The 15,060-nt window shown below is 42.2% G+C and overlaps 1 protein-coding gene across 1 annotated transcript in view; it reads right to left on the reverse strand.

Moving 5' to 3' along the window:
• Positions 1-555: 555 nt before the first annotated feature.
• Positions 556-15,060, reverse strand: part of GTF2E1 (general transcription factor IIE subunit 1) — a 109,902-nt gene continuing 95,397 nt past the window's right edge. The window contains exons 3-5 of the mRNA XM_029578162.1: positions 8,504-8,705; positions 5,366-5,595; positions 556-3,392 (exon numbers count right to left, since the gene is read on the reverse strand). Of these exons, the coding sequence (XP_029434022.1) occupies positions 2,947-3,392; positions 5,366-5,595; positions 8,504-8,705 (878 nt within the window). The 3' untranslated portion in view covers positions 556-2,946. The remainder of the gene's footprint in view (positions 3,393-5,365; positions 5,596-8,503; positions 8,706-15,060) is intronic.

Below are 15,060 nucleotides of genomic sequence, written 5' to 3' on the forward strand. Positions count from 1 at the left end.
AGACTGTGAGCCCTGGAGCAGAGATGAAGTCAGCAGTTATCAGCACCATGGTTTCTACATCAACCACATGCAAGTTCAGCACTTTTATTCTGCAGGTCGGTTATCAATGCAAGTGCACATTCCTCCAGGATCCTAGTGCTGTCAGGAAGAGACAGGAAAATAAAAGTGCACAGCCAGAAGACTGGCTGAACACATTAGGCTTTTTGGAGAGATTCTTGCCAAGTATTTGTAAAACAGAGAGGTGATGAGCTTCCAAACACTAAATCCAGTGCTGCATTTATTAAGAGAAGCTACCTTCCCTCCCCTACAAAGTCTTGCATTAGAAACCCCAACCAACAGGAGATGCACATACATGGAAGGGTACCTCAAATGACAGCAATTAGCCATAATTTTATCCTCTCTGTAAATGAGGTAATTTGTTTCATTTAAACATTACGCACAAATAATCAGACAAAGCCTTGAAGCAAAATTTAACTTTGAACATATAATTTATTTGTTCAAAAACAAATCAGCCCTCTCCCAAAACACATTTTTAAAAAATCAGACTTTGAAATACAAAGTTAAAACACTTTAATTGTCTATATGAATTTATAAAAGATAAAACTATTCAGAAGCTGATACAACAGTAATAGCAACAGCAAATGTGAAATGCATTACATTATGAAATAGCTTTCAATGTAAATATTTAGCAAATCAAAGGTGTTTCTTTGAGGAACATCACTTATACCATGATTAGTTCTGACAGCCAGTGGCTTTTAACACTGTTATTAATCACTGCATGTAAGGGAAAACATTACACAACTACTGCTCGAAGCACCAGTTTAAAACCTATCATGCTAAATATCAATTAAAAACTGTACATAATACCAATTAAAATATACAGCCCTCTTGTATACATGAGCGGAATTACTTTCTTAGGGTGGCTGACCTGCATGATAGCTCAGTTCCTGTTGATCCAAGCATTATCAAGTCTGTAATTAATGTGAATGGAGGAGAATAGGCCTCACTAATCTTAACATATCCCCTCCAATGAACACAAGTTGCTGCATCATGGGGAATCTGAATGTCCAACTTTTACAGAGTGCTCAAAGAGGGAAGCAGCAGGAATTACAGGATCTGCAGCTCTCCTCAAGATCCTCAGAGCCCTCTTGTAGTACACCCAGCACTTCAAACCAAGCATGTTCCCACTGGGTGCTTGTTAAGACCACTTTACAGAGTCAAACACTGCAGAAAGAGGAATTGAATAGAAAGCTCAGGATATTACTGTAAAACAGCAAATTATTAGTCACCTCAGGAAACCATCTTGAGCATTATACATCCTATTTACTGTACAGTAGACGATGTATAATGTAAGTGATCTTAACAGAATACAAAGACAATTTACCAGGTCAAAAACCAGCCATGAAGACGGCCTAAAGGTCTTACTTTTATACTGATTTATCAGCAGAGGGTAATCCAGAAGTAACCTATATTGAATCACTTTCACATTATTGAATAGCACACAGAAGTCAAGCATTTTGATAGGTGGAATGTGTAGCAAAATTATCTTACTGACTGCATAACACATTGCCCCAAATATCAGCTTGCTCCAGCTTGTTTTGCTGATAAAATGAACAAATAGTTAGCAGACTTTTTTCTTTTTAAACGAGACACATTCATGAACATACTAGGCTGTTTCAGGGAGTGAAGTAAAATAAGAGACACCACAGATCTTCTGTTAGTGCACAAAGCAAAATGATTTCCATTTAAAAACTGACTGGCCAACAACTTTTGGCCACTAAATACAAGGTAGCTAAAAGTTTAGAGATGCAGCACCTCCCTATCAGCTTTGGAATGAGCACAAATAATTAATTTTAATGGGAAAAACCAACTCTGAACCTTACAGAAACTTACTGCTTTGCTACCTGTTTACCTGCCTTTAGTTATGTCAAGGACTATCCTTCTGTACTCTTAAAACCATACACAGACTCCGCAGCTCTTTCATGCAAACCAACATTAATCAGGACCGAACTCAAGATGCAGGATGTGACATCATCAAATTTCATCTCTTGATCTTTTCTGTTCTGGTTTCTTCCAGTTCAGAAGGGACCATAGGGGCACTGTGCTAAGTGATTTCAATCACTGCTCATGGTGGATGATCTTAAGCAATAAGCAATGTGATGACAATGGTTACCCGGATAAGGGAAAGAAACACACAAAAAATGCTAATAAAATATCACAATAAAAGGAACAGCAATAAAACACTTGTATCAGTTAAAAACAAATGGCTAGAAGATTTCACAGTTTGCAAAACCCTAATGTCTATACTGCCAGCCCCTCCCCATCCTTTTTTTTTTTGGCACATGTGCACCTTTAGTAGGCAACACCCCTGAGATTTCAATTCTTTTTTGCAGGTCGCTGCTCCCATATCACCTGACAGATGTTATTGCAAGATACTGCCCACTTCTCTTTAAAGCAGCAATTCATGTTAGCTGAAAATCTGGTGGGGGGAGAGGAGCAGGGGGTGTTTAGTGAGTGAGCGGTATGGGGAGGGAGCTGGAGGACTAACCTGAACATGGTAGTTAGATATCTGGGACATTAAATGATGGTTAAATGGCTCACTTTCTCTTCTCCATCCAGACAGACTTGTACATCATCAAACCTGACAAAACAAAGAATTCTGTCTGGAGATCAGTCTATGAGCTAAGAGCTGTTCCCGTCTCTCTGCAGGCTCTAATGAAAGCAGTTCAGGGAAGATAGCGAATGCAATGTTGTGTTACTTACAGTTCAATAGAACAATTCTCCAACCTCCTCCTACCTACCCACACAGAAGCATATGGAGCCCTATACATCTAACCACACAGTTCACCTTGTATCATTACTTTGGCTAACATGAAATTCTGCTTTAATATGGGACCTTCCCTATTGCACTTCAGTTATGGGAGCTGTAATTGGGCTTGCAGAACCTTAGTCATACATGTCCTGAAACATCCTTTGCCCCATCTCTATATACACCTCCTTTTCCTGTGGTGTCATCTGAGCAACAAGCTCAGGCCGCTGGCTGACTTCGCTGTACAAGAACAAGCGCCCTGCCACCATCAAGGTGGGATCTGCTGCCACCTCCTCAAATTCATCCTCATCTTCTTCTTCCTCCAGCCCATACAAGGTGGACACAGCGGTTGGCTGGCGAGGTGGAGTCTCGTTGTCGGATTCGCTGGTCTCACTCTCCGAATCACTGGCGTTGGCTGCAGAGATGGGTGTGGCTCCTCCTCCGCCGCCTCCTGCTCCTCCTGCAGTGGCCAGAGAGGTGCTTTTCTTCTCGTGAATAAGCAGAGCACGCATGACCTCTTCGTTGTCATCCAATGGCACTCTGCCCTCTTCACGCTCCTGAAACATGTCCATGTCCAAACCACCTTTCAAAACAGAATGCACAAAAAAAAAAGATGGCTGATCATAATTTACATCTACACGCCACTCTACAAGATTCACCAGAAACACACATGCAGCTCCTCTTGTACTCAACACAGTCCTACCTCACCTCACCTCTCACATCCAGTTAGGACAAGTGTGTTACAGCATCACCTGCTGAATTCAGGAGACTGAGATTTGTCTGAGATTTTCACTGAAGAACCATTGTTTCTTCCTTCCAGTTGTGTCAGCGTGAGTCACATACAAACTCACACTCTCAAAGTCATTTGTGTTTCCATTGTTTTGTGGGCATAGTGTAGATGCAGTTACAAGGGGTCACGGGGCCTGTCCTAATTTTGATATTCTGTTTCTTGAGCGACTCTCTCTAAAGAAGAGGATTGTCTGAAGCAACAGGAGGGAGCAAATGAGATCACAACAGCTGATAAAAGAAGAACTGGTAAGAGAAGCTATTGTTCTGCTTGTGAGACTAGTTCCATGTATCTGTGAACTGTGAGGAGGTGGACTTCAATAGGGAGGAATTGCTATAGGACCCCAAGGCTCAGGGATGTGATGAGATCCCTCAGCCCCCTCCCCGAGAGCTCGGAGTGTTCTGCACCACATGCTGGTGGACCTGGTGAAATGTGAGATAACATAGCTTAGCTCTGAAGAAGTGATTCTTTCCCAAGGTAAAAAAAAAACAAAGAGTGATAGTGCGTGGAAGAGGCAGAGCATAAGCACATTAGGCCTCTGAGCTTCTCTTTTTTGGCCTTCCACTGGGAGGGACCACCAATATTATAAAGGGAGTTGCTCCGACTCCGAAAGGAATGAGGTCAGTCAGAGGTCTAACTATTTTTAATGACTCTGATATAAGCGTATTAATAAGAAAAGCGGTCTTGGCCTCAGAACTACAAAAGGGCAGATCCTCTTAAGCCCTTCTAGATGCAAATAGTAATTTCCTATTCATCCCATTATTGAAGACATTTTTGAGAAAGAATGGGCTCATTGCATTTTTAGACATGTAAGCTCATTAGACTATCGAGGGAGAACAGGTTCAGCCCTTAAGGTGGATACCATTCTTTCAGGCTTGTCAACCCATTCAGCTATTCCATACCAGGACATGTTATCCCTGAAAAACAAAATATGGATGAACCCATGGAGAAAGCTCTTACAGGAGCTTCTGAGAGGAATACTGCTTCGTTAGTTTATGTTTTCAGAGCCATTGTCAAGTGAGCACAATTAATGAACAGGCTAGGCCCTGGGGCTGACGAGGACTAACAGTCTTGTAAGTCTTTCCTACCTCTCATATTTTTGGAAGCAGAGTTTCTGCAGCTGCGGTTTATGACTTCACAGCCAATCAACAGAGACCATGGCTGGTGGATTGTCCGCCAGGAGAGATTTATGGCTTAAAGTAGTGGTTGGTAGATTTTATATTGAAAGCTCATTTAATAGGGTTGTTGTTTGAGAGCAATCAGCTGTCTGGCTTTCATCTGGACAAAATTACAATGAGAGTGGACAGGCAGAAGAACTTTTCAATATACACCTCATCTTAGAGGGGGGGGATCATAAGAAAAATAGGGATGTCAATGTCTTATCCTAACATGGCAAATGCTTTCATCTCATTGCGGGCCTCTTTGTACCAGAGTCTGCTTACAAACTGTAGACCTCTTAACAAGATCAACAGGAACCCTCTCCTTGAAAAGAAGGGCAACAGGAGAATTCCCAGGAATTGGCACAAATCCTCCTCCATGCCACATCTTTCTGCATCTCCCCTTGGAGATCCGCTGCAAGGCAGAGAACAGTAGGGAAAGACGTAGCAGCCACGAAGGAACAGACACACACAAAGCAGCAAACAAATGTAAGAGTAGCGCCAATGTCAGGATGAGCCTGCTGTGCAACCAGCTGGTAGGATTATGGAAATATGGAGAAGGAGGGCTGCTTCCTCTCCTCTCTCCCAGCAGCACTCCTCTTTTTCTCTTACTTTCTTTCATATCCTCCGGGTCTGTGAATGCCCCTTGGACCGTACTCTCCCTGAGCCAGATGGGTCTCTCCTTGGCTGGCTTCCCCTCGGCTGCTGCCCGCTGGAGATCCTCCTGTTCCTCCAGGCTGATGACTACATTCTGGGTGTAAAGGTCCTCGTAGGATGGACCCTTTGTTGTCCATGCTTCCCGGTGAGGACCACCTGCTGCTGCGGCAGCTGCTCGCTCTTTGCTATAAAATGGATTAAGAACAAAAACCAAGAAGAATAAAAGTAAATACTGTGAAACTTGACCCTGACAAAACAATCTGTATTCCAGCAGTTGGTTGTGTGGACGGCTGGGCTGTGTAATGTGTCCTACAGCCAAATTAATGTCAATTCAAAAGGCTGGCAGAGTGGCGCATTAAGGCTCAGAAGGTAGAACTGATGACTGCAGATAGCCATGAAACTCCCTGCTGGCTCTAGCCTGATACAGATGAAGGAAACCTCTAGGGAGATCTCATGTAAATATTTTGATACCTTTTGAAGACTTGTCATTATTTAAAACTTTCTCCACACATAACTAATATAAAACACTGGAGAGTCAACAGTTATAGCATTCATTTAGAAGATACTGTAAATGGTTTCTAAAATATTGTTACTTTTAATGCTATACCAAAACTTTTAGTATTTGCTTCTCCCCACCAGCGAAATAAATTCTTTTTTCTTTTTTTTTTTTAGGAGAGAATGCTTTGGAGCTGCATAGTTTCAAGACATTTTCCTTAGCAAATATTTACACACAAAGACTTTCAAAACTCTTTAGAACATCCAAACATTCCTATGCAATTATTTGTCTCATTTTCTTATTAAAAATATTGATGTTAATGAAAATGCATTGGTCTGTCTCAACGGTTTGGTAGAAGGGTACAGGTTTAGCTCCCGAATCCAGCTTCTACTTGTCAGGCCAGCCAGGGCTGGGGGATGCAGTAGAGCAGTATTCACATCCCGCTGGCGCTGGGAGAGAATCCTTGTCATTATGCAATGGCATCACCATCCCATGTGCACAGGATTACAGGCTGGGCTGGAGGAAGGGGGAGGTGAGTTGGAAGAAGAGTTTAGAAAGATGGGGGGAGAACTCAGGAAGGTGCAAATGAAGGCTTACAGCACCACAGTTCCAAATACAGGCTGGTTCCACTTGAACTAGAAGATGCTGAGCAAGGAGAAACTGCTAAGTCCCATTACTATCCACAGTACATAAATCACTGAATCAGAAAGCAAACATTGTTTATCTCTATGAACAACTGGTGCTATATGCTCAATCTCACTCTATAGATAATATCATTACAGTTGCATTTAAGGTACCTCAAGACTGGCAAAAACTACCATCATTTTCTGAGCAGTATGATACAGCACCTTGAGATTTATTTAATAACCATTGCTGGAACATTATGGACATGCAAAACTGTGGGTATTGCTTTTCAATAGAGGATCGCTGCAACCTCTACTAAATAAACTCCCAAAAAATAGACAAAAAACAAAGCATGTGGAAATGGATTGTATAATAAGTCTCTTGAGGCAGTGAAGAGAGAGAAAGTTGGAGGCTAGGACAAGGAGTTTGATTTTTCCTGGGCCTGGTTTCTAAGCCACAAGACAGGCAGAAGAATGCAAAGCAAACTGTGGAATTAGTCGTTCTGGGGCCTCTTCAGTCTGAAACAATAGGTCAAGATGAACTCCCCAGAGTGTCCCCTTGCTCCTAAAGCATTTTCTCATATAGTTTAGTGTTTGATTGGTCCCAGTGAAATACACACTGGGTAGATGCCAAAATGGGCTCCCACTGAGACCTAATTATACAGAACGTTTCTCACATCTTCCAGTCATTTTAGCACATTATCCACAGAACAGGCCACATGTATGTTGTTAAGAAGAGAATCCTTCAAATAGTGGTGCTCAAAATTACAGTTATATGAAACAAAGCTTCTACTTGTATTCTGGGATTTGCTCGAAGAATTTTTTCATTTTTTTGCAGTCAAATGCAAGTGGCTTAGGAGGACCTCCTTAAGCATTCTTCATTGCAAGTTTTTCAAAGATCCCTCTACTTAGCCCTCCATCATCTTGGATTTAAGTAAACTGAGGGGAGACAAACTTAGGAGGTCCCTGTGATATTTAGCTCCTCTGGGGAAGGTTCCCAGTGATATTATATCTTGTGGAAAAGGACTGACACAAAATATCGCAATGGAGGCTGCTAAAAGGAACAATGGCAGCCACTGTAATCAAGGATCATGTGGACCGAAACTCTCTCTCCTTCCAGGGGTCAATTGAGGCCCAAATTACACCCCCCAAAACGGGTAAAAATGCCCCCCCCTCCCGGGGTCTATTAAGACCCCTGTCATCCCCCTGCCAAAGAGGTGTGGACCCTCAAAATAAAAAAAGTGCACAAAGTTGTGCAACATCCCGCCCCCTTCACACACCCCTTCCCCCCAGCCCAACAAACTTCCCCTTCAACCCTTTCCCATTCCACCCCTCCCCAAAATACTCATAATACCTGGTGCCTGGAGGGCCCCCCTCCTTACAAAAAAAAGGGTTTAGTGATCTAGGGGGGACCCCCCCCCCACCTCCAGGTAATATAGGGTCATCCCAGAGCACCCCAACTCCAAGATGGTCGATGCCATCTTCCAAAAGTCTACTTTGTGTACTTTTTTTTTAAATGTATTTTGAGGGTCCGTGCCGCCTCAACAGGCAGCAGGGGGTGAGCAGGGGTCTCGATAGACCCCTCCCCCCCCAAGGACATTTTGACCAGTTTGGGGCGAGTATAATGTGGGCCTCAGTGCCCTTTAAATTTTGCATGGAAAGCCACTTATTGTAATAGGGGTGTGTTTGGGGCTTAAAAATCGTAAAATATAATATTGTGCGATAAACACTGTTTAATACGCATTATAGCCAGAATGCAGTAAATCTGAGCCTCAGTCAGCAAAATTGGCATTATATGTTAACAGATCAGTGTATGAACACAACATAAGTGATCAACTATTTAATATATTTATTTGGTGTGTTATCAAACGAGTGTTGTCCCAAAGCATGGTTTATTTAAAACTTAATACCCCCACCCTCCCCTGCCCTCTCTCTGAATTTATATGCCAGTCTAAGTTATGCAAAACAACCCACCTCTGTTTAAGTGCAGGGATCTCTGTGGGTTCTGGCTCAAGGATTTCATAGGACAGGTTAATGTCTTCTGTTTCTCGCAACAGAGCATAGATCGGCTCAATCTGCTCGTTAAACCTCGCCACAAGCATCCGTGCATCTTTTTTGGGCATTGCTGACTCATCCTCCTCCACTTCAGTCTGACAGAATGTGCACCGGAATGTTCCTAGATGGAAGAGGAAGAGGACTCTCTTAACCGAGTGAACACTTGGGACTGCTGAGGTGATGAAAACAGTGAAGGCAGGCACTAAGCAAGAGCTTGCAAAACAGTTGTGATAACAGCACATACTCTCCCATCAAGAAACAGAACTCATTAGGGTCATGTCACACAAAGCAGCAGCTCCCAACCATATCATTTCAGATGTACTCAATAGCTAGGACAAAACTAGATTTATAGAAAATCTAAGCAGATGATAATGCTTCAATTAAAACTACTGAAGTGGCCTTTTATTTTACATTTTAAAAAACGTGAACTGGCTGTCCTTTTTTAAACTGATTTTTTTTTAATGGTGTTTTCATCTTATGACCCACTTATATGTTTGCCTGAAATCTGTAGCTGGAGCACTGCTTGACTCGTGGCTAAAGCATGTCACTAGAGTTCAGGGCTCCGATGGAAACCCATGGGTTCTAGCCTTGGCTCTGCCACTCATCTACCTGTAATTGTTTGGGCAGTCCTTTTTTGGAGTGGAAAGGAAAGGTATAAGCTGAAATGAAATTGGGTAATACACATGCTTGCCTTAAATGGCTGTGTCTCAGAACTGGAATAAGAAGCAGAGCAATGCCACCCACTTCAGAAATGGCTGCATCTATGACTGAAAAGTGTTCCAAGGTCTTGATCAAATGCATAGGTTTATATAAAGTTAATTCTTAAAATACAGAATGATTTCCATTTTCATTGACAAATTACTGCTCGCTGATTACTGAAAATACATACAATCTAATAGCATTAGACTAGCGATTTAAAAGCCAAGGTAAACGAAAATAGACAAGTATCATGATACACAGCAGATGTGAACATAAATATGCATGTTACAGAGTAAGAATATATAAATTCTTAGTATGAAAGTTGATTATTGTTCTATACATGCATTTCTCTGTTTCATATAAGAAACATTCATTGTGAGCATGCATAGTCTACATACTGAAGTGTCTTATAGCTAAAATATGAGTAGTATATTCATTTTACATTCTAATACCAATAGTTTGGTCCTGTACAAACCATCCTTAGGCTAAACCCTACCATTTTTCTATTTGCTTCCTTCTGAAGGTTTCTTTACTGCAATGAGGTTTGATGAGGTATATAAAGACATCTTTTTCTCTCTCCTTCCTCCCCCCCCCCAAAAAAAAAAAATCTGTATAGTGCGTAACACCATGCAAAAGTTTGTATAGAGTACCATGAATGCCTTGGGGTTACAATATCAGCTCCTCCTGAAAGAGTGCTAAACATGACTAAAATGGACAAACTGACTTAAACCCAAATGTATCCAATTTATATCTATTTTTATGCATCACTTATACCAAATATACCTTACTCGCAATCTACCCCAATGTTCTTTGTATATTTTATGTAATCTGCCTTGTGCCTACCCTTTAGGAAAAAGGTGAAATATCACATTTTTGTAAATAAACAGAGCAGCAAAATGAAGCAAATTACAGGGCAACAAAATTCAAAAACATAGAAATTTATTTAAAAATGTTTATATTCTGTAGCTTCCAAAACATCATTGAAACACTGTTCAGCAGATTTCAAGCTGAACAATCAAACCATAGCACATATAACAAATACAATTATAAAATAATAAATAAATCATACAGTTGCAACAATAAAACCACAAATAAAACAGAATCTGAGCACCTATTCACATAGAAGCCTTTTTATAAAACAGAGATTTAATCTGTTTTCTAAAAAGCTTCACACCCTGCACCTCCCTCAACTTTACAGGCAACATGTTCCAATGTGTAATAGCTGTGAATGAGACCGCTCACTACTGGCTGCTCTAACCTGTAATTGGGAGCTAGAGGCATCTGCAGTAAATGAGCTCCCGCTGAATGCAAGGGTCTGGGCTAGGTTATATCAAGTAATACCTTCACGTAACAGACATGGCTGTTCAGAAGTAGGTAGTTTAAAAATGATAACCAACAGCCTGAATTTTACAGCTTCACTTAACCAGCAGTCAATGAAGATCTCTCAAAGCTGGCGAAATATGCACCCTCCATGTTTCACCAGTAAGCAGCCACGCAGCAGATTGATGAATAAGCTGTAGAACATGTATAAGCTTATCAGGCAACCCAATATACAATGGGCTGCAATAATCTATATGACTTAAAACCAAGGACCTGTACCATTGACGGCAGAAAAAGACCATGCAGCCTAGTCTGCCCATCCACACCAACTATTCAGCTTTATAATCCCTACCACTCTCTTGAAGACCTCTGTGGTTATCCTATGCTTTCTTGAATTCAGATACTGTCCTCATCTCTATCATTTCCCTGGGGAGGCTGTTCCATGCATCCACCACCCTCTCTGTAAAAACATATTTCCTAAGATTATTCCAGAGTCTACCCCTTTCACCCTCACCCCATGTCCCCTTGTTCTAGAGCAGGGGTCAGGAACCTTTTTGGCTGAGAGAGCCATAAACGCCACATATTTTAAAATGTAATTCCATGAGAGCCATACAATATGTTTAAAACTAATACAAGTAAATGTGTGCATTTTATGTAACATCACACTTTTAAAGTACAATAAGTCTCTGAAAATATTACACCAGGCCTTAAGACACCAATACATCTCCTATTAGGAAAATGGACCAAGTCAGGCTGCTATAGAGCCCTACACAGAAACTACACGCCAGCAGAAAACCTCACCTGAGTCACATGTGCTGACCCTCACCTAACAAAGAATAAAGAGACCAAAACGCATAACTAGAAGCATGCAGAAAAAACTGAATTGGAAACTGCAACAAGCCAGAGTCTCTGTATGCAGTGTAACAAAGGAAAAAAGAAACATCACCCATCCTTATAAAACAAATCAAGAAATATAAAATCAGCAGCAGTAAAACTGTACTAACAAAAAGAACATATTTCGAAACAGCTGATGAGTGGAATATCCAATAATTAAAAACTCATATAAAACATTTCCAGATACCAACAAAATATTTCAAAATAGCAGACACAAAGACCCAGTAATGAAAAATAATAAGGATACAAAAATTTTTTTGCTCTGCATACCTGGGAACGTTTGATATCCAGGTGTCCTGAGATTGTTCTGAATTAGCAGGAGGTGGGGTGGTTTGCTTGGAACTTTCTCCTCTCTCAGTCACATACCAGTGCTCTCAAAGACACACCTATACACACATGCTCTCAGTACTCATATATACACATGTTTTTTCTCTCTCACTTATATAGGCTCTTAATTAATCATTTACACACATGCTATCTTTTCACGCTTACACACACACACACACACACAGGCTTTCAATCACATAAATACATGCTGTCTTTTTCTCTCACACACAGACTCTCATTCACATGCTTACAAACATGTCCTCTCTTTCTCTCATTTACACACAGGCTCTCAATCACATACTCACATGCTCCCTCACCTAAATCAGCTCTCAATCACACACAGACACACATGATCTCTCTCTTACTTATACACACAGGCTCTTAATCATACATACACATGATTTCTCTCACACACAAAGGATCTCAATCATACACACATACTCTTTCACACAAACAGGTTTTCAATCACAAACTTACACATACAGGTTCCCAATGGTAAACTTACATTCATGCTCTCTCTCTCACAGGCAGGCTCTCAATCACAGACATACTCTCTTTCACATATACAGGCTCTCAATCATTCACATACATGCAATCTCTCACTCACACACACAGGATCTCAAACACACATGCCTGCTCGCTCATTCACTCTCTCTCTCCCCCACCCCCACCCCGGGAACTCGCGGCAGCAGCAGCCTCCTCCCAACGCTAATCTCCTTCATTTTCAGCCCTCGCGGAGGCGGAGTCCCATCGGCCGCGGTTGAAGCTCTTCATTTTCCTCCGAGCCGTGCTGCAGTCTTCTTTTCGTCGCGCACCACCCGATGCTCTCCACTTCCTCTTCCGGACCGCGGGGGGGGGGGGGGGGGGGGGGGGAAGAAGAGACCACACTAGCATGGTGTATTCTTCCCCGCGCACGCACCCGATGCTCACCACTTCCTCTTCCGGGCCGCGGGGGTGGGAAGAAGAGAGCACGCCGGTGCCGCTGACTCCAGCTGTCCTGCTGCGTTCCGCCCAGGCTGACAGCATTTTAAGCCCGGGCGGAGGAGGACCGGGGAGCAGCTGGGTCAGCGGGGGACTGGAAAGTGTGGCGACACTTGTCTGCGAGCCAGATGCAGCCCTCAAAAGAGCCATATCTGGCTCGCGAGCCATGGGTTCCCGACCCCTGTTCTAGAGCCTCCTTTCCTTTGAAAAAGGCTCACCTCCTGTGCATGGAGATACCTAAATGTCTATTATCATATCTCCTATTCCGCCTTTCCTCTTGGCTATACATGTTTAAGTCTGTCTCCATACGTTTTAGATCTAAGACCACCAATCACTTTAGTAGCCATCCTCTGGATTGAATCCAACCAGCTTATATCCCTTTTGAAGATGTGATCTCCAAAACTGAGACTACACCCATCTAAGAAGCTACCCAACAGTATGTAAAACAGAAGAAAATTATGAGACAAGTTTTCCATGTGAAATGTCTTACCTCGTTAGACTAATAAGCTCTCTTCATGAACGTCCTGAAGGTTTGGTTTATGCATTGTCGATATAATAAATGTTAATGAGGAATGAAGCTGAGGGGGCAAGTCCCCCCTAATTTCCAGATAACCTGCAATATTAGACCTTCCCGAGAAGAAAGATGCCTGACCTCTGCTGCTGTTTCACAGTATAAAATCTCAGGGGCCTTTTCAGGCCTGTCAAGAGTTGCCACAAATACTTAACATGAACAAAAGAAAAGGGAAAACAAAAACATTTCCTGCTCTCCACAATAATGTCCTTAAGCTAGGCAAATTCAAAATAGCAAGTGATCACTGAAAGGTGACAGTAACTCCTAGAAATGCTAAGTGACAGGAAAGCTGCTTAATGCCAATGTCTTCAAAAACCAGGCTCTACTGTGTCCCCAGAGACTTCAAACCAGCAGACCTAGCAAAAATCCATTTAGATACTGGAGCTGACAGTTCAAGCAAACAAAATCATTAAGATCTGCCCTTTTCAGTCTTTCTATTTCATTCCTAAGGACATTAGCACTTACAGTTTCCTGATCCACTCGTGACATTATGGATCTAAATAAAAAAGGGTTTCTGATGGCTGGCCCGATGACACTGCTGCGCGCTGCCATGCAGAAGGCCCTCAATGTGCTGGGGATGCTGCAGAGGAAGCATTCATAGCCTTCAGAAGGAAAGGGGGAGGGGAATGTCATAATCATCATTAGGGGTGATACTGGGGGCTGGATTAGCGCCTGAGATAAAAGGTTCTGGAAAGGGACCTGGTGCGTGGCTCCCGGCATCAGGACCATTGCTACAGTGACCAGACTAGGAAGAGTGAGAGGGAGGAACATTTCTGGCAGTTCTGAATGATGACCCATGGAGCCAGGATGCCCATACTGGCTGCAACTGAGCTGGAAGAAAAAGGAACTACTGGGCCAAAAGGAAAATGGTGTCCTAACCCCCCCCCCCTCCCCCCCGTACATGCATTGCTCCTAGACATGGTGAAGGAGGAATAGTTTGAAAAACTGAAGAGTGGATTTGAGGAAGGGAGCTTAAAAAACAAAGCGGACATGGCAGAAAAAGATGTGAAAATATTAGGCACTAAATACATTAGGGCACAAAAAGAGAATCTCAGAATAAAATCAAGAGCTGCTAATAGATCAACAAAATAGGCAAGTGGATATTTTAAAGGAACTAATTAGCCCTTTAAAAATAATAACTTCCAGATGGCTGTCAAGCAACTTGCCCTTTAATGTCACTGCTTCAAAAAAATGACAATCTGGAGTCAAGTTGTTTTCATTTCACAACAAGGAGCATCACTTAAAGGATATTGGGGGGGGACGACACGGGACACGCTACTTGGAGTCAACAGAGGGATGCAGAGTCCTCGCTCTGTCTCTCCAATGCAGTGATAGCAGCCTTCAGGATAAAAGCTCTGAGGATAGTATTTGAAGCCAGAAACATGCAAGGATTGTGTTTGCTTTTAGTCTTATCAACTTGATGACTGACTAGGTCTTACAGTGACTTAAAATTATTGTAGAGTGGGCAGACAGCCCTCCAGGCACAGAACAGCTGTATTTGAGTCTCCTGACTGCGGGGCTTGGACTTGTCACAGGGCGTCAGGCATTTTTTTTCTCCCAGATTGCTTCAAAATTTCAGATATTTTACATCTGTACCCAAGACTATAATACTGTGAATATAAACTAAAAACTGCAAAAATTCAAGCTTGAGGGTCCTAGGATCTATTAACAGCACTCCGAGACT

Source organism: Rhinatrema bivittatum, chromosome 15 (assembly GCF_901001135.1).
Source record: "Rhinatrema bivittatum chromosome 15, aRhiBiv1.1, whole genome shotgun sequence".
Lineage (NCBI taxonomy): Eukaryota > Metazoa > Chordata > Amphibia > Gymnophiona > Rhinatrematidae > Rhinatrema > Rhinatrema bivittatum.